At 36.0% G+C, this 25,153-nt stretch overlaps 1 protein-coding gene across 38 annotated transcripts in view; it reads left to right on the forward strand.

Moving 5' to 3' along the window:
- The window catches only part of LOC105484566 (SMG7 nonsense mediated mRNA decay factor), an 88,521-nt gene that overhangs the window by 33,944 nt on the left and 29,424 nt on the right, over positions 1 to 25,153 (forward strand). For 31 of the 38 annotated variants that reach the window (XM_011746323.3, XM_011746329.3, XM_071076921.1 and 28 more), the window contains 7 exons: positions 6,417 to 6,448; positions 9,391 to 9,508; positions 11,221 to 11,353; positions 20,452 to 20,623; positions 21,824 to 21,895; positions 22,744 to 22,894; positions 23,252 to 23,387. In XM_011746323.3, the coding sequence (XP_011744625.2) occupies positions 6,417 to 6,448; positions 9,391 to 9,508; positions 11,221 to 11,353; positions 20,452 to 20,623; positions 21,824 to 21,895; positions 22,744 to 22,894; positions 23,252 to 23,387 (814 nt within the window). The remainder of the gene's footprint in view (positions 1 to 6,416; positions 6,449 to 9,390; positions 9,509 to 11,220; positions 11,354 to 20,451; positions 20,624 to 21,823; positions 21,896 to 22,743; positions 22,895 to 23,251; positions 23,388 to 25,153) is intronic. The other 7 variants (XM_071076906.1, XM_071076928.1, XM_071076924.1 and 4 more) reach the window with 2 other exon arrangements.

The raw sequence follows: 25,153 nt of genomic DNA on the forward strand, positions 1-25,153 counted from the left end.
TGGGAGATTTGAAAATGCTTCCTGAGCCCTAAAGTGCCATAAAGAGAAAGCAAATTAGTATTTTTATTAACGTGTGCAAGAAAAACTCCTTTAGGAGCAGCATCTTCTCTAGATTTTCTTTTCCAAATGAAATTCAGCAGTAGAGCAATATGATTTATATATCTCTGATTAATATTGTGAGACTTGAGGTGTGTGTGGGTGTACACGCATGTGCGCACATTAAGTGCATGCTTACCTTATGTCTGGCCAATTATTCAGCATAAATAATTATGACTAGATTATTGTGTTTCTGGCTATGATTGATAAATGCTGTTATTATCCCAAGTATTCCTTAGAACTCTGTCAAACAAGTGAACAAATTAACTTGTGGCTTTTGGTTAAATTTCTTTAAAAAAAAAAAAAAAAAAAACCTCCCAGCATGTTCTCCCAAAATAAAAGAGAGTGATTCACTTTTCCTTAGCAGCTGTGAGTTTAGAAGATGTTGACTTACATTCCTGAATTCTGCTCAGAGGGGCTCGGGAGTTCAGGCAGAAGGAATCTCCCATTTTATGTGCCCTGACTTGGAAATACCTTTACATTTTTAAACCATGAATCTTAGACTGTATATTATTTTTGTGTGGTTTTTTTTTTTTTTTTTTTTGAGACAGAGTCTCGCTTTGTCGCCTAGGCTGGAGTGCAGTGATGTGATCTTGGCTCACTGCAACCTTCACCTCCCAGGTTCAAGTGATTCTCCTGCTTCAGTCTCCAGAGTAGCTGGCACTACAGGTACATGCCACCACGCCAGGCTAATTTTTGTATTTTTAGTAGAGACGAGGTTTCACTGTGTTGGCCAGGCTGGTCTTGAACTCATGACCTCAGGTGATCTGCCCACCTCAGCCTCCCGAAGTGTTGGGATTACAGGCGTGAGCCACCGCGCCCAGCTGTTAGACTGTATATTCTTAAAAGAGATTATTCTGTATTTGTTACCTAGCATTGTACATAAATGCTATATATAATCAAGATATTTGTTAAAGAAAATAACCCAAATTTTAGTATTTTCCTCTAGTAACATTATTTGGAAAATTATCATAAAATTGTGAAGTATTGAAGGCTCCAGTTCTATGGGTTGTTACTATCAAACATTTCAAATTTTTTTTTCTCATACCCTTGCGTAAGAGAGGAACTATTACATACTATCATAAAATGAGGGTTAGGAGTTACACTCTGGAGCCATATTGATTATGCTACTTCTACTACTTACTATGACCTTGACTAACGATACTACTTAATAACCTCTATCTCCTTGGGTTTCTTGAGCTATAAAGTGGGGACAATAACAGTACTTAGTGTGAAGTAGATAATTTATGTAAAGCTCTTAGAACAATGACAATAGTAAATGCTGCATATAGTGTTAGCTGTACTTATAGGCACTATAGTATCTACATATATTCTAATGTACCTGGTACCTGTTACTACCTCTTCTATAGTACCTGTAGTATAGTATATAGTACTAAGTACTTAGAATGCTTTAAATGTATTTGTAGATCTTGATTATTCCATGAGTATTTATTGTTTCAGTTTATTAGCTTTCAACATATTTGGCTGTCACTGAATGTTCCATATTTTGTTCAGCCTTTTAATGACTTTTTCTTTTTTTATTGCTTGATAGAATTGCTTAATTTTTCCTATTAATTAATAACTAAGACTATATTTTGATAGCTATGTTTAATAGTGTTACTTTATTATTGAAAGCATGGTGATTTTATTCTTGGTTCATTCTTTTCATTAATTCCTTCAGCTTAAAGAATTAAAAGGAATTCATGTTGCCATACCCTCTGCCAAGAAAAAACATTTTAAAATTCTGCCTCTGTGTATGAGCATTGGCTGTAAACTTTAATGTTAATTCATTGATGGTCTTTGTAACAAAACCATAGAACAATTGTCTTCTTTGGAGACAAAAGTCTCACTCCATTGCCCAAGTTTGAATGCAGTGGCACAATCACGGTTCACTGCAGCTTCAGAACTCCTAGACTCAAGCAATCCTCCCACCTCAGGCTCTTGAGTAGCTGGGACTACAAGTACACACCACCACGCCAGCTAATTTTTTGTTTTTTGTAGAGATGAAGTCTTCCTCTGGTGTCCAGGCTGATCTTAAACTCCTGGCTCCAGTGATCCTCCTGCCTCAGCCTCCCAAAGTACTGTGATTACAGGTGTGAGCCACCATGCCTGGACAATTTTTTTCTTTATAAAGTAAAATAATGATATAGCCAATTTTGTGCTGATCTATTAAAACATTTATATAAGGTTACATATCCATTGATTTGACTTCTAGTACATTATTTTTAAAAAAGAAAGCTAATAGTTGCTTAGGGGTGGGAAGATGGAGATTCCTTTTCTTGTGAGGCAATAACTCTTAGCTTAACCCTCCCACCTGTCTAAATGGATATTTTGGGGATACAGAAAAAAAAAAAGTTAGGATAATAGTATATAAGCCAAACTTTGTTTTAAAGAGTTTGTCAGTAGATTCTATCAAAAACATAGCATGGCCTGCAAGTAGTGTTTCTAATTATATGAGACTATATTTTTTAAAATAGTCCACTTTGTGACAAGATTAAGATATTAACTAATAAAAACAAATAAATATAGACTTTTACTCTGCAGACATTATCGTTGATGATTTCATATAACCATAATTTGGTTTGGGAACTTAAAGATGTTTTACTTCTCGTTCTTTTCATCAGATATTCCTTAGAGCAGGAGATGGCAAACTTTTTCTGTTAAAGGATCAGATAGTAAATATTTTAGGGTTGGTGGACCATGTGGTGGTTGTCTCAACTCTCAGCTCTGCCTTGGTAGCTGAAAACAGCCATGGACAACAGGTAAATGAATGTGTGTGGCTGTGTTCCAATAAAACTGTCTTCACAAAATTAGATCCAGGATGAAAGGGAATTTCATTCACAAGCCAACCATGGCATTTGAGTATAAATTTATTTCTTGTGGTCCTTTTGATAAAAATTTTAGATATAATCTATTTCCTTTATGAACAGATCTTTTAATTTAGGCTAATTGACTTAAATGTTAATGTTCCTGGATAAACCAACATTAGTTTTTTATGTCATATAATTTTGTTATTCTACTTTGAAAGAAATAGAAGTAACTTGGACTTTGTGGAGTCATTTAAGAACAAAATTTGTACCTGTTGGTACCTGACTGCTTTGTGACTGGAAGAATTATTTTATATCTCGGAGCTTCAGTTTTTCCATTTATAAAACAGGAATAATTCTAGCTATTCCATAGGGTTGTTATATTTTCCATTTAGCTGTCTTTATCAATTCAGTTTAGCAAAGTTGTTTTTAAAAAGAAAGCTAATAATTGTCATTATTAGGAAGGTAATAAAAGTAATTAACTTGTGCTTCTTTCAGAACCTAGGATAGAACTGCACAGAAATGAGCACCTCTACCCTTATCATACTGAGGAATCAAAGCTGGAATTTCAAAATATTTTAACGTTTATGTCAGTTTTTGTGACATTTTTATATTTCTATTAGTGCTTGACTTTTTAGTTTTACAGTTTTTCTTGGACAGATTATAACATGGTAAAAATACGGAGTAAAATTTTAGATCTTTGTTTATCGATGGGAGCCTGCTCCAGAGTCTGCAAGAACTATAGTTCATCACCTGACAGCTTGTAAGAAAAGCAGATTATTTGTAAATTACATTTATATTATATACCACATATAATCTTTGACTGGAAGTTGGTAACATCATTAGGTGGATGTTAGCATACTGAAATGTTACTTGTTCATCTTTACAAAACAAATCATGTTTGGAATGAGAAAACAACCTTTAGATACATGATCCTAAGTATATATCCTGCATATACTTGAGTATGAATTTTTAGCTAACATAGGGAAGCATAGTAAAATATATGCTTTTTAACTTCACAACTCAGGGACAAAATGAAAGGTCATTCATTGAATCTAGTAAAGGTGCATAATTAACCCTAGCTTTCTCACTAAAAGGTTTATAAATTAGTACTCTCCAATAGGATTTTTCAGGGGAGGAGCAACAGTTGCGACATTGGTAGGATGGGGTACATGGTATGCTTTATTAAATTGTATAATCTTAGGTTTTAAAGGCATAAGCCAACAGTTTTGCAAATGTGTATTTTTTTTAATGGCAAAAGTTAACACCTGAAGTGAAGAGTGAAGTCAGGCTATATGGATAATGGAATTTGATGTGATGTTAACATTTTACAACTAAGTGTGGCTATTTGTTTAGTATTCTTCATTTATGTTGCTAGTTCTCATAGGGCTTATGGTTACCTCCTTAGCACTACGTTGTGATTCTGTTGTTTGAAAGCTTAAATTTTGAAAAGATGTAAATATCTTTTAAAGACTAAGAGAATGAAAGGATTTGCTTTACATTTTAATGAAACTTAAATTTATTAGGTTATTAGGTTGGTGCATCTTTTAACATGGCAAAAACCACGATTACTTTTTCATCAACCTAATACAATTGACATTAAATACTTAATAAATTATATAAAACAATATTTAAACAGTAAAAATTTTAAAACCTTAATGTTCTCTAGCTCTCATGCTAAAAGTTCATTTTTAAAAATGGAAATCTCAGCCTGGCAGGGTGGCATGCACCTGTAATCCCAGCTACTTTGGAGGCTGAGGCAGGAGGCTCTCTTGAGTTCAGGAGTTGAAGACCATCCTGGGCAACATAGCAAGGCCCAATCTCTCTCAAAAAAAATCTCTCAAGTTTATATACCTACCTTCTTAAATAGAGTATATGAGTCTGATTTATACTTTTCCTCTCATTAAAAATATTGAGTGTCTGTTGTGTGCAAGGTGCTGTGCTAGTAGACAAGGAGTTGTGATAAGCATTCTTAAAATCTGTAATATGTAATATGAAGAAAAACTAGAAGTGCTGTGAGAGCGTAAAATAGGAATATCCTTAATCTAGATGGAGTTCAGGTAGGACTTTCTGAAGCAGTAATGTGCTGACTGAGGTAGAAGATGAGTGGTAATTAAGCAGACGAAGGGGGAAGAGGTGTTGCTAGCAGAGTCTTTTATAAAGACCTCTAGTGTGAAAGAAGCAGGGTATACTGGAGAAACTAGAAGTCCAGTCCAGAAGTCCAGAAATGAGCCCAGAGATCAAGGAGTGAAGAGTAGTGAAAATAGAGTTCAGAGACTGTCGAATGTTGTAGGACAGTTTAGGTTTTGTTCTTAACCTTAGAGTAGTGGGAAGTCATTAAAGTGTTTTAAAGGGACAACTGGTAGATCAGATTTGCATTTTTAAAAGATCCCTCTGACAGCTGTTGGGAGAACAGAATGAAATAGGGCAAGAGTGAAGTGGAGGAAACAAAGTCAAGGGATGGTTCTTGAATGAGAGTGGCTGAAGAAGAAATGAAGGGAAATCAACAGATTCAAGATATAGTTAGTAGATAACATCTTTTGGAGTTGATAGATGTTAGAGGTTTGAGAGAAAGTTGTCATGGAGGACTTCCAGGTTTCTTCCTTCCACAATTGGAAAGCTATGATGCATTTGCTAAGATGAAAAAACATTAGAAAGAGAACTAGAGGTAGGGGATGGGAATGGGTCTTGAGTTCAGTTTTGGACCTCTTGAACACAGGTAATTCTTGAAGAATTTGAGAGGGAAAAAAAAGACAGCAGCTAGAGGGGAACATGGGGCAGAAGGTTTTTAAAATGTGTGAGATACTTGGACATGTTAAAATGCTGAAGAGAAGGAAAGATCCAAATGAAGTGAGGGAAGTCTCAAAATTGGTGCAAGGGAAGGGGTAAATCAAAGGAACAGTCCTTAAGAAGGGTTAGCAAGAACATACCTAAGTGGAATTATTGTTCTTAAATATTAAGAGGTGCACTACCTCTAGTGTTTTAACAAGAGAAAGTAAGAAGCAGGCTGTATAAATGTAGTACATATTTAGTAAGTGGGAATTGTTTTCCCTGAGGTATGGATATGTCACTTGGAGGTGAGGAAGGGGTATAGGAATCAGTAGCTTGAGAAGAGGGGAAATTTGAAATAGTTGTGGTGAGGAGTGAATTGAGAAATGTAGTAGGATTTTTTGGCAGCATGGAGAGAATTTTTAAAAATTTAATGAATGTCATTGAATATTATCTTAAGTAAATCACATTTGGAGGAAAACAGCAAGAAGGTGGACTCTACTTAGCAGAAAAGGTCCCTAAGGGTCCTTAAACTTTTTAAGTGTTGGCATTAATTTGCCAAGACCTTATGCTACCCTGATGTTAAAGTAGGGATGCTATTTGCAGTGCCAAAATTATAGCTGCTGTATATCCTTATTGTAGTATATTATTTCACCTAACTTAGTGTTATTTATATGTTAGTTAGGCCTCGTTTGTTTCTAACTGGTACTCTTTTTCTTTTTTTTTTTTTTTTTTTCTATCTAGGCAGGCAGAAGTCCTGAAGGCTGACATGACAGGTATTGGCTGGCTTATTTCTTTTTTACCACATATTTTATACATTAAATTAATGGAAGGATATCCTCTTTCTTATATTATGCACAGCACTAAATCCCATCTTAGTTGCCAAAAGGGATGATCATTTACTATCTGCTTTAAATATTTATTGTTTATATAGTTTGAATTCTTGCTTAAGTAATTGTTGGAAATGGCATATAATATTAATATATGGTATACAGAATTGAATGTTACCTAATTTAATTTATATAATCACTTAATTTTTATGAAACTTTTTATTAACGATTTAAGACATACAGAAAAAATAACATACCCTATATAAACCAAAATATCTTACAGTGTTAGGCTCATATCTTTCTGGGAAAATATTTTTTTTTCCTCTTGATAATTAACCAAACTTTAGTAGGTAAATCTTCAGAAAAAATATTTATAGAAAAATTCTTCTGAAAGTCCTTGAAATTGAGTGAGCTACCTTGCTGCCTTTCTTTTCTCCCATATCTTTGTTACTTTTTTTTGTTGTGAGATAGAGTCTCGCTCTGTCACCCAGGCTGGAATGTAGTGGCGCAATCTCAGCTCACTGTAACCTCCGCCTCCCTGGTTCAAGCGATTCTCCTGCCTCAGCCTCCTGAGTAGCTGGGATTACAGGTGCATGCCACTACATCTGGCTAATTTTTGTGTTTTTGGTAGAGACGAGGTTTCACCATGTTGGTCAGGCTGATCTCGAACTCCTGACTTCATGATCCTCCTGCCTCAGCCTCCCATAGTGCTGGGATTACAGGTGTGAGCCACTGCCCCTGGCCATCTTTGTTGTTTTAAATAATGACTGAGGTCTTTTGGAAGAATAACTGCCAGACTTAGCCATTGAAAAGAGTAGATGAGGCATGGTGTGGTGGCTCACGCCTGTAATCCCAGCACTTTTGGAAGCCCAGGTGAGTGGATCACCTGAGGCCAAGAGTTCGAGACCAGTCTGGCCAACATAGTGAAACCCCATCTCTATCAAAAATACAAAAATTAGCTGGGCGTGGTGGCATGCACCTGCAATCCCAGCTACTCTGGAGACTGAGGCAGGAGAATCACTTGAACCGGGGAGGTGGAGGTTGCAGTGAGCAGAGATCACACCCCCGCACTCCAGCCTGGGTGACAGAAAGACTCTGTCTCAAAAAAAAAAAAAAGTAAATTATTCAAATACAAAATTAGGAAATATGTTGTAATCACCATATACTTATCAGTATGCCCTTCATAACAGCATATGCCATCCTAAAATGTAATAAGAGGAATATGTACTAGTGTAGTGAATCTTACTCTAATTTTTGAGTAATTTAGTTCTGCAATGAAATTCACAAAAAAAGAATTAAACAGCATACCTGCCAAGATTTACAAAGAGGAAAAGGACTATTGAAATATCTTTTTGTCAACTCTAGAGTCATTTAGGCTAATGTCCTAAGAGTTCATGGATAATCTCATGTCATCTTGTTCAAGGATAAGTGTGTTGGGGGGTAGATGGCTTATATATTTACTTAGTAATAGCTACTACTCAGTTCTTTCCATTATTAACAGATTTATCATCATCTGTATTGTGTATATCAGTGTTTGTTCTGAGTTACTGTATTATGCTCTTGAATTGGCATTGAAAACATAATCTGTTGTGTGATGAAAACAGAACATGGAGCAGTATCAAGCTATCTGTACCATTTACCTTTTCTTAGATATTGAGCAACCTTAGTAAATAGTCTTGGGGTTTGACCTTTGTAGGGGACCTTTGGCTGCCCAGAAACTTTAAGATAACAAGTCTACTCATTTGAATGACGGTCTTGATAGATGAGAATTAGTAATCTTTTACACTTCTTTTTCTTGCCGTAAGTGAATTAAAGCAGGGTTGACTATTTAGTGATTAACAGTTTAACTAGGGATGAGGAGCTGATACTAAACTCTATTCTTACTAGCCTGTAAACTCTTAGGAGCATTAACTCAAATCCAGGAGATTCTCTTTGCAAAATAGGATTGTGGTGGCTGTAGATACTAATAGCAAACCTAAAGAAGAGTGATGATTATGCCATTGTGTAGCAGCAAAACCAAATAGCCCAGCTAGTTATGGAAAATACATAATTTAAAAGTCCATTATTCAGTTCACCTACTGAGGGAGCTTACTGTCAGTTGTTGCAATCATAATCCCAGTGATCGCAAAGGTTAAGGTGCTTTGCATGACTCTGGCAGACAGCAGGGCCCCAATTTTGTATTATGTGTAGTCATAGACTGACTTTCTGATTACATTCTACACCCAGTCTCTCATCTGACCTCTTTAGCAGTTTAATCCCAGTCTTCTAAGTCTTCGTTTATGTTAAATGACTAATGTGGATTGCTCACAAAAGTATCTTGGAAAACAGTCTACCACTCATTAAAATAACACTGTCATGGCTTATGCGGTCAGTATATTGAGAGAGGAGTAACAGCAGAATACCAAAGCAACTGCTGATAGTCAGCTGATGTGAGAATTCTGTAATGAAATTTGTGGGAGTTCTCAAAAAAAAAAAAAAGAAAGAAACAGTTGCGTTAGACAAAGAGATACAGTATGAGAGTAAACAGACCAACGTGGCAGTCCATTACTTCAAATGAGGTGGCTTACTGTGAGGCATATAGTTTCTTGTTAGGTGAAAAGGCAGAAATACAAACCAAAAGCGAAGGGCAAACCTTTTTTTTTTTTTTAAAAGCCCTTTTCATGATGTTATTTCAAAACTAAAAACAGAAGCATTGTAAACCAGACTTAGTCATTAGTCAAAGGTGAAAGTCATTTGAAATATAAAACTTCTGCAGCGTTCTATGGAATATATTTAGAGCAGATTTTGCCTTGGGGATGGAGCAGGAAGGATATATCACTGGTGTGGTATAATGGTTTTATTGTTGGGGTTTATCTATCTACTCTTATGTTTTTGTTTTTGTTACTCAGATTCTAAGCTGGGTCCAGCTGAAGTCTGGACATCCAGGCAGGCTCTGCAGGACCTGTACCAGAAAATGCTAGTTACTGATTTGGAATACGCTTTAGACAAGAAAGTAGAACAGGATCTGTAAGTATTACCTATCATTTGGGAAGTCCCTGTAAGATCAAGAATTTCACCAAGACTTTAAAACAGTTTGGTTGGTTGTTTTTCAACCTGTTGCAGAATAAGCTTTTTCAATGGAAAGAAATTCTGGTATTTTTGATATTTGGCCATTGATATTATTTCAAATACAGTCTTTGGAGGTAAGAAGAGAAATGTTTAGAGTTGAATCCTATTAAGGTCATTAGGGCAACTCTTTTAGGGCCTGTCCAAAAAAGCAAATATATCTATTTCAAATACTGAGAGTGTTTGGATTGTCTGTGGTCAGTCTTACAATTAAGCCCTGATTTAAACAAAAAATTCAAGAGTAGGCTTTAGAAAAATCTTTCTTTGGTAAACATGATTCTGTAATTTCTCTGTCAGGAAAATGTATTTGCATTGTAAGAAAAAGTTCCTCCTTTTAATTAAATAAGTTAGTAGTATTTCCCACCCCCCGCCACCCCCAGTAAAATGAAAGATTTTGTGTGTTTAGACTTTTCCACTTGTTCTTTCTATGAGGGGCAAAATGGCAGATAACCAGATTCCCAAGTGAGTAATTGTCTTTTGTGGAAGGCTTTGCCTTGTAAGTTGGAACAGGGACATTAGCCTGATAGAAATTTAAAAATCAGTTAAGAGTACTTTGTCTACTAATGTCCATTACCCTAAATGTTGGTGAAGATTAGTTTTTTCTATCATTTACATCTGTCTTAGATACTTTATATTTTTAGGAAGTCTAGTAATACAGCTAAATCATGACCATCAAAATCCTTATCCTGTGATGTTAGAGTCAAGGATAAGATGTCATCAGAAATGCTGAGGGAAGTGATTGTCCTCCCAAATCATTAAAAAACCTAGTGTTCTAGAACCTCAGAAGCTGATGTTGATAGAGAATTAGGTACTTTCCAGATAGGTTGTAAACCTCCTATCTGTGTTTGTTTCCTTTAATCAGGCCAGTAATGTCTTCCCTTTGTTTTAGTTTTTTATTCCCCACTATGATTTCCAGGTTAGAGAGTGACTGTATTCATCATAACTGGACTTAAACTGATGCCATATATAACTAGATTAATGAAAAGCATTTTATAACAGGATTTTGGTATGCCATATTTCAGCATTATATTGTTTCTTATTTTAAATAACCAAATTTGAAATGTGGCTTGTATTTCAACCTCTTAATGTTAATCACAAGAGAAATAAACAAAACTGTTAAATAGCAGTGAAACTGAACGCTCTGGGAAATAACTTTTGGGGAAGTAAGAGATATGGCTTACTATTTACAGACCCCCACCCCCCACCCCGCCCCCATATACATGTCACTTGTTAGGGTATAGTCCATCACATTTGGCACTATATGTAGAAATTTGTTAATACCTTATTTTTACTTTGATCTTGCCACCATTGTTCTGATTTTCTACTGGGATTCCTAAATAAACTCTAGTAGTTCTAAAAGATTAATAGCTGAAGCCACAATCTGATTATTCGAACATTTGGTAAGTGTTTACTAAGGTCAGTTGGATTCTACTGCATGTCTAGTCCTGTTCAAAGGGAAGCATAAAGTTATTTAAATAAATGAATAACTTTAATGCAGGTTTACTGTCTAGTGTGGTATAATTATAACAGACAGTTCTTTCTTGTTCTCAGGGGGACCAGTGTCTGCCCAGTGAGTCACTGCTATACCAAATAGAATTACATTTTGTTTTCAGCTGGAATCACGCCTTTAAGAATCAGATCACAACACTACAAGGCCAGGCAAAGAATCGAGCAAATCCGAATCGAAGTGAAGTTCAGGCAAACCTTTCTCTGTTCCTAGAGGCAGCTAGTGGCTTCTATACCCAGGTGAGTTCTGCATGGTATACCAGTTTTCTTACTATTAGTGGCAAATATTCTGCTCTTTGTACACGTCTTAATGCATGTAAACAATTCTTGTAACCACTATGCGGGCCATCCAGGGATTGATCCACCTATAAGCTTTTCTTTTTTGGAGACAGAATCTCACTTTGTCACCCCAGGCTGGAGTGCAGTGGTGCCATCATGGCTTCCTGCAGCCTCAACCTCCCTGGCTCAAGTGATCCTCTCACCTCACCCTTCCCCAGTAGCTGGGATGAAGGTGCACGCCAACACACCTGACTAATTTTTGTATTTTTTGTAGTGATGGAGTCTCAGTATGTTGCCCGTGCTAGGCTTGAATTCCTGGGCTCAAGTAATCTGCCTACCAAAGTGCTGGGATTACATACCTGAGTCACTTGCCCAGCCTATAATCTTAATGCAAATGTCCATAAGACCTTTTAAAAAAAAAAAAACGCTATGCTTTTAAAAAGGTTGATGTTTAGCTTAAAGGTTGGAAGTTTAACTGTATGAATAGAAAAGGGATATAATTGAGCACAAAGCCTTAGTGAAACAGTGGAAGTAGTCAGTTACAAGTGGTATTAGAGGAAATGTGAATTTGTGGATATAGCTATAGTCATTAAAATAATAGCTATGTCATGTCAGATAAGAAATAGTCAAAATTTGTAATATCAAGTGAGTTTTCATAGTATTATTTATACAATGGAATTTATCTGGATTTTGAGATGTTATTCAACTAAGAAGTAAACTAAGAAGTAGAGTAGCGTTTCCTCTGTTTGAATAATAAGCTATTATTCATTGTCCCCAGAGATTTTTTTTTTCCTTAGTCACGTCCTGATAGAACTTCTAAATCAGGCAAGGCAAAAGAATAAATCTTATTTTTGACTATGGAATTTTCTTTAAGCAGCATCTGTTAGAAAATTTTCATTTCATCCATTTGTAATAGCATTTGTAATTAACAAAATTTTTGTATATAAATTAGTATCTTTATAACGAATGTTAAGACAGGGTTTCGAGAATCTTGCACTGAAAGAAATGTTTGGCCAGTTCTCACTATAGTACTGCTTGACCATTGCTGCCTACATTTTGGCTTCATTTTGATTTTATCATCTCTTTGAATGAAGAAAAAAGAATCTCTGCTGGGTGTAGTGCGTCAGGCCTGTAATCACAACACTTTGGGAAGCCGAAGTGGGAGGATCACTTGAGCCCAGGAGTTTAAGCAGGTTGTGGTGGTGCCTGCCTGTAATCCCAGCTACTCCAGAGGCTGGGGCAGGAGGATCACTTGAGCCCAGGAGTTTGAGGCTGCAGTGAACCGTGATTGTGCCACTGTACTCCAGCCAGAGCAACAGAGCAAGACCTATCTCAAAAAAAAAGAATCCCTGTGTTGGAACAATTCAAATAACTGTCACTTCTGAGATTATTTATGTTTTGCTTAGACTAAAACATCACAGTTCTCTTTTTTGAAAGAACTCAAGTATGGTTCTTAGTCTCAAAATTTATTTTTGAATTTATGCCAACTTTTAGCAGCAACCAAAAAGTTGATACTTTTGGAGAGATCGGGATGCTTCTGGAGAGAGGGAGTGGTCCTTAAAGCAGATGTTAAAGATTAATTCATTTTACAAGTAGCTGTCAAAAGGCTACTCTTTGTAAGGCACAATACTGGATTCTGAGGATATGGGGGGAAATTAGAATCTTTACCTTCAAAGAAATATCTAGACTAAATGAAAAGATGGATACATTAATAGGTATGTTTGTTTTCTTTTATGATTGTAAAAATAATGCATACCAATTTCAAGAAATTTGTGAATTACACAAAGTCCCAAAAAGTTCATTAATCCTCCCATTCTGGATAAATTACCACTTTAATATACTCTTCTTGTGTTTTTGTACTTTTTTACATACTTAAGACCACACTATATATCCATTTTTGTATCTGTTTTATAAACATAATGTAAGCTTTTCCTTGTTAACAGTTTGATGAGCATTTTTTTGAATAAAGCATTTTCTTTAATATTGTATTATTTCCTGAAGGCCAGTTGTTCAAATTGAAATCATTAGAAAGTTTAAAGTGAAAATTTAAATACTGTTGACATCATTTTGTTGTTTTCCCAAAAGGTCATCATTTATAACATTTTTCACTGGTTTCTTTTGTTGTCCTTTCATTTTATTTAGAGTTGTTTCAAGTACAGAAGTTACCAGGATTGGTTTTTTTTTTTTTTTTTTTTTTGCAATACCTTTTCCTTTGTCCATAGATAGTGCATATTTAATAATGAGGGGAAAATCACACTTAAGGAAACAGATATTATAATTCAAATCTTAACATTTGGAAACAACACCAATGTTCTACAAGAGAATAATAGTTAAATTATGGCATAACTGTAGAATGGAAACATGAAACGATTATAGGTTGGTATTTATCAAGATTTTATAAGATGAAAAGATTGTTTTGTTATTAAGTGAAAATCATATAAAATTATATATATATAATTTGATTCTGCATGTTAATTGAGTAGTCTCAGTTTAGTGGGATATTAACGAAAATGGTAACAGTTTTTTCAGAGTCACTGCTTTCAACTCTGCTCTGTTGGATTCCCAGATTCCCATCATTTCTTGGACAGATTCTATAACATGCTGGTTGCTTTCCATTTTTGAAGGATAATTCAGTTTTAAAACCTTAGTTTTGTTTCTGATTCAAATCTCGTTTCCTTCCCCCCATGAATAGAAGCTAGAACTGGGAACATGACTAAAGTAGGGGGAGTAGGAAGGAGGTGGTGCAGCTGGCTCTGGTGGGGGGGAGGGGGAAGGCATCCACCTTCTGCAGTACATTTTTATAATAGCCATTGTACAGATTGGTTTGTCATCTTGAAAAATGATTCCTAATCTTTTTTCGTTACATGACATACATGTGATATATTCCCAAGGGTTTAACTAGACATTCATTGGTAAGTCAAAACAGATCTGTAAGGAAGTAAAGAAGGAATCATCATTTTTATTGAGGGAGTATGGTATTTGTAAAAACATTTTATAAGCAAGGGAATAATAAAATCATTTAAATGTCTCAAAAATTGTTTTTTAAAGGTAAAATGTGGATACTCTTTGAAATTAATTTTTTAAAATTTTTATAATAAGCATTGATTCTTCCTGACTCCATTCCACAGGCAGTGGGTTGAGCAATTATGATAATTGTAGAATAAGCATCAATGAACTTCTTTATTTTCACATTATGATATCAGTTAACAACATTAATAGGACTTTTCACTTTTTTTTTTTTTTTTTTTTTTTGAGGCAGAGTCTTGCTCTGTTGCCCAGGCTGGAGGCTGGAGTGCAGTGGCGTGATCTCTGCCACTGGAGTGCAGTGGCGTTCACTGCAACCTCCGCCTCCTGGTTTCAAGCAATTCTTCTGCCTCAGCCTCCTTGGTAGCTGGGATTACAGGTGTGCACCATCACATCCGGCTAATTTTTGTGTTTTTAGTAGAGAGGGGCTTTCGCCATGTTAGCCAGGCTGGTCTCAAACTTCTGACCTCAGGTGATCCACCCACCTTTGCCTTCCTAAGTGTTGGGATTACAGGTGTGAGCCACTGCATCTGGCCTCACTTGCATTTTTATATTGTCTTTAATCAATAATTGAAACAGATAATGGTGTTACTAACAGTAATATTCCACTAATGTTTCTTGATTACATGCAGTGCGTATTTAGCACCAGATTGAGAAAGTAGACAAATTCCAGATTGTTGTATGGCCTTATAAGCTAAGATGAGTTTTGAGTTTTAATTTTAAGTATAGTTGTAGACTGGACATGGTGGCTCATTCCTGTAATCCTGACACTTTGGAAAGCTGAGGTGGGAGGATCACTTGAGACCAGCCTGGGTAACATGGTGAGACCCCATTCTACAAAGAATCTAAAAATCAACCAGGCACAGTGGCGCACACCTGTAGTACCAGCCACTCTAGGAAGCTGAGGCAGGAGGATCACTTGAGCCCGGGAGGCTGAGGTTGCAGTGAGCCGTGTTTGTGCCACTTCACTCCAGCCTGGGCAACAGAGTGAGACCCTGTCTTAAAAAAAAAAAAAAAAAAAAAAGAGTTGCAAGTCATTGGAGAGTAAGCAAAGGAAGAACATGATCAGATTTGCGATTTTAAATGATAACCCTGGATAACGGGGTCAGATATGGAAGCTAGCTGTGGAAGTTAACTCTATTAACTCCTATTGGCCATGCTTGGATTAGATGGACTGGATTGAATTTCTGGAATCAGAGTAAAGGAGGAGTCAAAGCAGATACAGTTATCAGTGTGAGCAGCTAGTTGAATGGTTGTACCATTTACTGAGATGGGAAACACTAGGGGGAAAGTAGCTTTTTCCCTGTTAAAGTAGATGCCTGTTTGACATCTAAGTAGAGATGCGAAATAAGCAATTGAATAAACAAGGTTGGAGCCCAGTGGAAACATCATAAAATCATAAAAATTTTTTGATTGTAGTAAAGAACGCTGACTTACTCAGATGGTAACAGATTTAGCACAGGAGGAGCCACCATTGCAATCGAGAAAATGAGAGAGAGAAGGTGCATTGGAAGCCAAGAGAAAAACATCTGAATAAGGAAGGGAGTCATCAGCCCTGTAGAGTGCTGCTGAGAATTAAAGATTTAAAGTGACCAATTAGATTTGACAACATGGAAGTCATTGGTGAACTTAATGAATACCGTATTTCTTCATTTCTAAAACATTTTTTTCATATTTTAACATATATGAAATAGAGATAACTTTATAACAGATGACAAGTGACCATATAGCTTGTGGTTTTTTTCTCAATATTATATAAGATAATGGTTCATCTTACAATTTATGGTGTCTTTGTATTGATGAAATGTAACTTCAGCAAAGTGTTGGGGATAGAAATCTGATTGGAGTGGATTGAGAAGAGACTAGTACTTGGTTACACACAGTAACATTTTCTGTGAAGATCGGTTTTAGGGGTTTTTTTTTTTTTTTTTTTTTTTTAAGAGACATGCTCACTCTACTGTTTTGGCTGAGTGCAGTGCTTGATCATAGCTCACAGAAGCCTCAGACTTCTTGGCTCAAGTGATCCTCTCCCACCTCAGGCTCCCAAATACTAGGACTGCAGGCGCATACCAGCTACTTGTTTATTTTTGTAGAATGGAGTCTCACTATGTTACCCAGGCTGGTTTAGTTTTAACTTCTTAGCTACCATTTTGTTAACCAGTTTAAAGCATGGGGCTTAAAGCAGAACAAAATTCCTGGTCAAAGTAAAGACATACCATTCTGCTGTAGGTTGTTTTTAAACATCAAAGAACAGAACGGTAGCCTTTATTCTAAGAAAATAGAAACCAAAAAGAAAGTATAATCACTGAGTTTCCGTATTAGTTTAAAAGGTAATATTCTATACCTTCATAAGAAATCTTTCATTCTTGCCATGGAATAAAGAGCTGAGGAGACACGGAATAGTGTAAAACTTTCTTGATAAATAGGAACCCAGAAGCTGTTCTAGTACTGCTCTAGGGCTAATTGTGACTATTTGGACAAGTCACTACCTCTGGTGCTTAGCTTCCTGATTGTAAAAAAGAGAGTTGACAAATGCTTGTAAGTTCATTTTCCAGTTTTGTTTTTTTGTTGTTTTTTTTTTTGAGACGGAGTCTCGCTCTGTCACCCAGGCTGGAGCGCAGTGGCCGGATCTCAGCTCACTGCAAGCTCCACCTGCCGGGTTTACGCCATTCTCCTGCCTCAGCCTCTCGAGTAGCTGGGACTACAGGCGCCCGCTACCTCGCCCAGCTAGTTTTTTGTATTTTTTAGTAGAGACGGGTTTTCACCGTGTTAGCCAGGATGGTCTCGATCTCCTGACCTCGTGATCCACCCGTCTCGGCCTCCCAAAGTGCTGGGATTACAGGCTTGAGCCACCGCGCCCGGCCCATTTTCCAGTTTTATAGGTCCATGATTATGATTTGGGAAGAACTAGAGGCATTAATTCTTCAGCTACAGCCTTAGGAATATCTCCCAGTCAATACTTCTGTACAATGAATTAACTAAGTTGTTATCAGACTGCGGAAACTACTACAAAGTAATGTACATCAGGATCAACCTATATGAAGGTAGGACATTGTTTTGTTCAACTTATGAAACATCTTTTTCTCTTCTTTAGTTCCATCGTGTTGCTGCCTCTAAACCAACTAGAGCTCTCTTTCCCAGAATCTTTGAGCCAGTAGGAGCTTTTCTGTCTTATATCACCACTTAAACTCTTGGACTCAGGCAGAAATTTTATTGCAAGATATTCTACATGATGTTCCAACTATAATTTTATTTATTTTTTGTGATCTTTCTTTTTTGTTTTTGCTAGATGTGCAGCCTTGCCTAGTTTTCCAGTCTGTTTTCTGATTATCTGTTGAAGTCAGTTCTTTAACCCTCTCATGTTTCTTAGTTATCCACTTTTGTTTTTTTGTTTTTTTCACAATATATATGTGTGTGTGTGTATGTGTGTATATATATATATATAGATAGATAGATAGATAGATAGATATAGTTCCTACCCTGTACCTTGTGCTTTTTCTATTTCTTAACCCATCCCATTCAGGACATTAACTTATTTACCCTATTTTTTTATTTATTCATTTTATTTTATTTATTTTTTAAGACGGGGTCTCTCTCTGTCACCCAGGCTGGAGTGTGGTGTATATCGTAGCTCACTGCGGTCTGGAACTTCTGGGTTTAAGTGATCCTCCCGCCTCAACCTTCCAAAGTACTGGGACTATAGCACTGCATGACCACACCTGGCTAATTTTTTATTTCACTTTATTTTCATTTTTATATTCATTCATTTATTTATTTTGTAGAGACAGAGTCTTGCTTTGCTGCCCAGGCTGGTCTTGAACTTCTGACCTCAAGTGATCCTTCTGCCTTGGCGTCCCAAAGTGCTCGGATTACAGGCATGAGCTACTATGCCTGGCCTTGTTTACCCAATTTTATGTTAGTGAATTTCTTCCCGTTACAAATGTGCAAGTATGGAGTAAATAATTTCCATGCCCAGTGAGAAAGGGTGCACAAAATTTATATTTAGTTATGGAGGTGATTTTTATCTTAGTAAAAAGGTGGCATGATTCAAATCATTCTGAGTTGAGCCCTTTAGGGTGTCTTATTTTGTATTTTGAATTCTGCACATGCTAGAAGGAGTGGTGATAGAATCAAAATGTTTCTAATTCTGTAACCTTTGTCCATTCGCTTGATTATTTCTGCTTTCACATCCTCATCTGAAAAAAAATTGAGCTTTATACCTATGTGTACTGTGTTGCTACTAGTTTATCACAAGGATAAAGTGAGACAAATTTATCAGATAACCTAGGAAAATATGTTATAAATGTGGAATATTATGTTCGTTATGTTGTGTATCATGTTGTCTCTCCTTCTCTCCTTTCCCCTTTCCCTCGCTCCCCTCTTCTCTTTTTGTACCTGACTTGCCAATTTAGCTACAAGCTCTTTAAGGAAACATGTTTTCTTATTTATCTTTGTATCTTTCTTGTTTACTGGTGGGGGGGGTCTGATACACTAGCACATACTTGGATGAATATAATGATATTTGAATGACTATATTTGTAAGTAAATATTTGAATTACTGTGAAGTAAATATTCTTCACAGTGTGAAGAACTGTGTGCAGGCCAAGAAATAAACCCTTGGCAAGCAAAGTGAGAGGAGAAAAGCCTTTCAATGAAGGAAACTGGAAAGGAGTGATTGGAAAGATACAGAGAGCTAGAACAGCTCAGTAATCCACCATAAGATCAGATGTTTTAAGTGCAGCAAAGAGGTCCGATAAGATGATGTCTGAAAAATATCCATTGTATTTGGCTATTAGGTAATCAATTGTCTGATAGTAGTTTCAGTAGAGTGGTAATGGATGGTTGGGTGACAGGAGGGAGAGGGGTTGTGTGGAAGCCAGATCATAATGGATGAAAGAGTAAATAGAAATTGAGAAAGCGGACATGAAAAGTGTGGACTCCTTTAAAGGCATTTGGTTGAGAAGAGGAAGAGACATTAGAAGGTTGCTATAAAGTTAAGAGAAGAGTGTTTTAGCTCTGTTTTGTTTTTTGTTCTTGTTTTTTTCTGTGGCAGACATTTAGTGTGTGTAGGCCATAGGAAAGAAGCATGAGAAGTTGAAAGTAGATGAAAGAATGGAGAGATGGGAGACCGACAGGAGCTAGGAAAGAATGTAGTGATAGGCACACACAGGCAGAAGAATTAGCTCTGACTAGGAAGAAGAACCCCTCATACTAAAGAACAGAGAAGAGAGTAGGTAGGAATGGATAATACAGTAAAGATCTACACTACCGTGAGATTTGTTGTATATGCAAAGACGTGAATTGGCATATAGCTTAAGAAAATGAATTGCAAGAAATACCTAAAGTCTGACAAATACCTTGGCTTGCATTTAAGTCATATTTGTAACCCAATATTTAATAATTTTTGCGTTTCTGAGAATAGTAGTTTTCCTTGCTTGCTGAATGTGTCTGAAAATCCTATCCAGTTAAATAATCTTTTTTTAAGATGCTGCTCTATGCACATCCTAGATTGCTGTAATACTTGAGAATTCAAAAGGTATGATTTATAATGAATGATACTAGTTATCCTATGAAAGATTACCATATAATTTTTTTTTTTTTTTTTTTAAGACAGAGTCTCCCTGTGTCGCCCAGGCTGGAGTGCAGTGGCATAATCTCGGCTCACTGCAACCTCCACCTCCTGGGTTCAAGCTATTCTTGTGCCTCAGCCTCCCCTTTAGCTGAGACTACAGGTGCTCACCACCACACTCAGCTGATTTTGTTTTGTATTTTTAGTACAGACGGGGTTTCACCATGTTGGCCAGGTTGGTCTCAAACTCCTGACCTCAAGTGATCCACCTGCCTTGACCTCCCAAAGTGCTGGGATTACAGGCGTGAGCCACCGTGCCGGGTCTGAATGATTACCGTATAATTTTCATGCAGTTTTTTTTCATATTTCAGCAGTATGTGGTACTAGGTACACATCTTACAGTTTATAAACTTTGCTTTTAGAGCACTTGTGACTTACTACTAAATTTTGTTTGTTTTTCTTTCAGTTATTACAAGAACTGTGTACAGTATTTAATGTAGATTTACCATGCCGTGTGAAGTCTTCCCAGTTGGGAATTATCAGCAATAAACAGACGCATACCAGCGCCATAGTGAAGCCACAGTCTAGCTCCTGTTCCTATATCTGCCAGCACTGCCTCGTCCACCTTGGAGACATTGGTGAGCCTTTGCTGTGAAGGAATTGATAATACATTCGTCCTTTTCTTTGGAATAGTCATAGAAAGAAACTCTTTTTCCTTTAAACTGAGCATACACACACAATTTAGATTGTCATAAGAAGAAACTATAAAATGTATTCTAAGGAACTTAAAATTTCTCAATGTTTTTGTGATTGGCAGAGCATCTTGAAGAAAGTAACTTTCATATTAAGATTTAAATTTTATTCCGACTTTATGTAATTTATGTAGGCAAATAATAAACAGCAAAAATGTAATCAAAGCTTAATTTTTAGAAGTGGTCCCATAATACTTTCTAAATTAAATGTACTCTTTTGGAATAAATGAGTTTTATAAATTACTCCTTCTGAAGCGAAATTGCCTTCTTTCTTTCTTACCAGTGGACTAAAAGTTGATTTTTAATTTTGCTTCCTTTCTAAAGTTTAATTTGTGTTTCTATTATATGTATTTTATCTGAGAATATTATGTAACTTACTTACTCTTGTTCATTCCTTTAAGGTGATCTAGAAAGGTTGTAAAACAAATTAACTATAGGATTATGTTTTGCTTGTCCTCAAATAACAAAGAATGGAGAACATTACGGCTTTTAAGTTTGAAATTTTAGATTTCTTAATATTATAAATCAGTGGTTCCATGAGGAGGTCACATCAGAGTAAGCAAAGAATTTGACAGGGAGATTCATTGATACTGTGTTTAGGTTGTTTTGCTTTAAATATATTCTTTGCACACACATACTTAATATTGCGATAGGAATGAGGCATTTTTCAAAATCACTTTATATAATACTGAAAAATACATAATTTTCAGATCATATTGTATAGTGTATTTTGTTTTGTTTTGTTTTTAAGTGCCATATAACTCACCCCTTCTTGTGGGCCGGCTCCAGGTCACCAGCATAGTCCATAGTGGGAGCTGGTGATGCATGACACTGGAGGACCTGAAAATGGGGTCTAGGTAAGCTTTAAAATTGGTTACATGCTGAATGTCCCAAATAAGGAAGGCTGATGGACACTTCACACATAATCCTATAGTTAATTTGTTTTAAAGTATTTTCTGTCTTTAATTTTAAATTAACTTTAATGTCTTTATTATCTTTGGAACTTACAACTATGGCTGTTTTGGAAATACTACCCTACTATTTGTTTTTTGGGTTTTTTAAAATGAATTTTCTTCTTCTTCTTAGCTCGATACAGAAACCAGACCAGCCAGGCAGAGTCCTACTATAGGCATGCAGCTCAGCTTGTCCCCTCCAATGGTGAGTGGGCCTGTCAACCTGAGATTAACCGTGACACTTGGTTCTGTATAACAATGTGGCAGATAACTCAGGGCTCACCTTTGAAGTTTTATGAAAGCAATAAATGTTGAGTTTTGTTATTGTCATGTTTTCCATTTAACTGTGCATTCCATGTAAACTAAAATGAATTTTTTTTTTTACAAGTAAGATGACTTTTATTGTCAGTAAAGCAATATAGATAGAATCTCTTAATGTGATCTGATATTGTTTCTACAACTCTGGCTTCCTTAATTGCTTATAGAACAATTATTTCTTTAGATACCACCATTTCCCCCCACAGAAAAACAATCTATTACAATACTAAAAGGTAATATTTTAATGGCCCCAAACTAGACATTAGCAGTAGTTCTTGAGTTAAATAAATTGCAGCAGATATTTAATGATTTAAATCATTCTTACTAAGACATTGAAATTCCTTTAGATTCTAGAAAGAGTCTAAAGCAGGGATGGCGGTCTGACCACACTACTTGTTTCATATTTGTCTATGGCTGCTTTCACAGTACAGTGGCAGAGTTGAGTGGTTGTGATAGAGACCCTTTGGCCTACAAAGCTGAAATTATTTACAATCTAGCCCTTTCTGAAGCCGCTCTCTACCCTAATAGTGACTGTTTAACCTGTATATGATAGTGTGTACCATCGCTGAAGTGTGCTGTTATACCTTATGCTGGTTTGCAATGAGGCAGTCATATTTACCTTATAAAAATACTCCCCATTGTTTATTTGAGTATTTAAACACTGATCATTTGTATTCTTACAGCAAGACTTTGTCACCCTTGGGGTTACTCCAGAATCTTAACTTTCTCCTGTAGGTCAGCCTTATAATCAGTTGGCTATCTTAGCTTCTTCCAAAGGAGACCATCTGACCACAATTTTCTACTACTGCAGAAGCATTGCTGTGAAGTTCCCTTTCCCAGCTGCCTCCACTAATCTGCAAAAAGCACTTTCTAAAGCACTGGAAAGGTAGGGTTGATTTTTTTTTTTCCAAGAGGACTTTGTAACCTGGAGCCTTAATTCTTCATAATTTGGTTTACAGAAAATAGCGGCCTATTCTTCTCTTATTTCTAAACATAGATTTGTCATAATTTGTGTATAGTTACTGAATTTCATCCAATCAATATCTGATTCAGTCCCAGTAAAAGAGTACACAGGCTGTTAATACTGACTCATCTTGAGTGTGTTGCAGTTGAAAAATCAGTCAAATACAGAATTCTCTTGTGTGTGTCAAGTAATAACTTGTTTTAGCAAGCCAGTGCCTCCTTAAGGAGTTGTAGCGATTTTGCTGCTTAAGATTCATGGAATTTTTTTCTTTCATTTCAGCCGAGATGAGGTGAAAACCAAGTGGGGTGTTTCTGACTTCATCAAGGCCTTTATTAAATTCCACGGTCATGTGTACCTGAGTAAGAGCTTGGAAAAGTTGAGCCCTCTTCGAGAAAAATTGGAAGAACAGTTTAAGGTTAGGTTTCAGAAATAGAGAATTTTTGTCTTGTCTAAATCAGGAAGCATAAGATTTGGAGGAAACTGACTCCCACTTTTTGTAGTTACTTAACTGTGTGAACTCTTGGTAAAAATTATATTTGAAGTATGTGAAATCTTTGCATTTATCATCCCTTCAATTTAAACTGAGGTACAGTCTGTATAAACAAATATAACATAGCAGTGTTTTCACTTGAGTAGCTGCCGTTTGACAAAAATTATCAAAGTGGAAAAAAGTAAATAACTCCTCAGTTTTGAAACTACTCCTACTTTTGATGGTTTGTGTATTCTTACATATGATTATGTTACCTACTTTATAGATATTGGCCTTCTCCAAACCAAGTTCATTATTTTTACTGTGCTTGCCTTCATCAGGATTGTGGTAGTTTGAATGAAAGGAATGAGAGTTTCATTTAACAGAGATATAGTTTACTAATTTGAAGAGAGAATGTTAACTTTCATTCTATTTATGTATGTATAAATGATCTTTTATTAGTATGTTAAGATATTAGCAGTTTAAATGTAGTATAATGCATAAAATAAGGAGAAAGTTGAAAGTATTAACTTTTTTTTCAGTTCATTCAATAAATATTTGACTATTCATCAGTCACTGTTTTAGGCACTGGATTAAACAGTAAATGACAATTTCAAAGAACATTTTATATTTCTTGGTTATTTCTAGGTATCTATATACTTGGGTAATTGTGTGTAACTGCTTCATAGTATTTCTGTAAGTTCTCTAAAAGTCAGACATTTTAAGAGATTGTAGAACTTGGACAGTTAAGGTGTAACTTAGCCAAAAAGAGTCAATACAAAGTAGTTTTTACAGGTAGTCATTTTTTGGTTGACTATGTGCAAGATATTATAATAGATAATTATGAATAGCAATAGTTTGTTTTGTTTTAAAATATACTTAGCCTGTGACATATGATTTATAGGATTGGGTGTGTGAAAAGAACAGCTAACTTTGTCATGTCCTAGGCTGTTCAACCTGGAAAAGAACAAACAAGTCTAAATAGTTTTCATAGTAAGAATTCAGACATGTGAAGGATTATTTGAAAAGAACATATCTGTATCTTTCCTGAGGTCAAAACTAAAATCTTAAATTTTAAGTTGAAATGTATCGGGGGCTGACCGTGGGATGTTGTGGATTTCCCATTTTGGAGAGCTTAAGAGTCAGATTGACAGCCATCTTTCTTGGATTATTTAAGTGCAGCCCTACTAAATAGGGGATTGGACTAGAAAACTTCTTGAGATTGCTTTCAGCTCTGGTTTTGTGAAATACTCTCTAAATTGGTGGTGGTGGGTGGTCCCTACCTTAATGAGATCTTCACTAAGTAAGTTATTCTAGTCTAGAAACCTAGTAAGTTTTGCATTTGGTTCAGCCTCAAACACTAACACTCTCTTTGCATATATATTTCTGTATGTGAAGTTCTGGTGAGTGTGGGTGGGCAGTTGCTAAAATATACTTTGAAGTATCATTCCAGCACTCTAAAGTTAAACATAGTATGAGGCAGATCTATTTGAAAGCTTACCCAGTGTTGAACTAGAACATTGCTGGAGTGAAATTTTAACATAGTGGAGTAAAATTTCCGAAGTATTTCTGAAGCATATGTAGATAATTAGTGTCATCAACATGTATGCTTCAGTGTTTCTAACAACCTTTAGCTACTAAGCAGAAATGTTTACCAAGTTGAGGTCCACCAAGGGATTTAAGGCCTGGGATCTAGGAATTGAGATGTAATA

The sequence above is a fragment of the Macaca nemestrina genome, chromosome 1 (genome assembly GCF_043159975.1).
Source record: "Macaca nemestrina isolate mMacNem1 chromosome 1, mMacNem.hap1, whole genome shotgun sequence".
Lineage (NCBI taxonomy): Eukaryota > Metazoa > Chordata > Mammalia > Primates > Cercopithecidae > Macaca > Macaca nemestrina.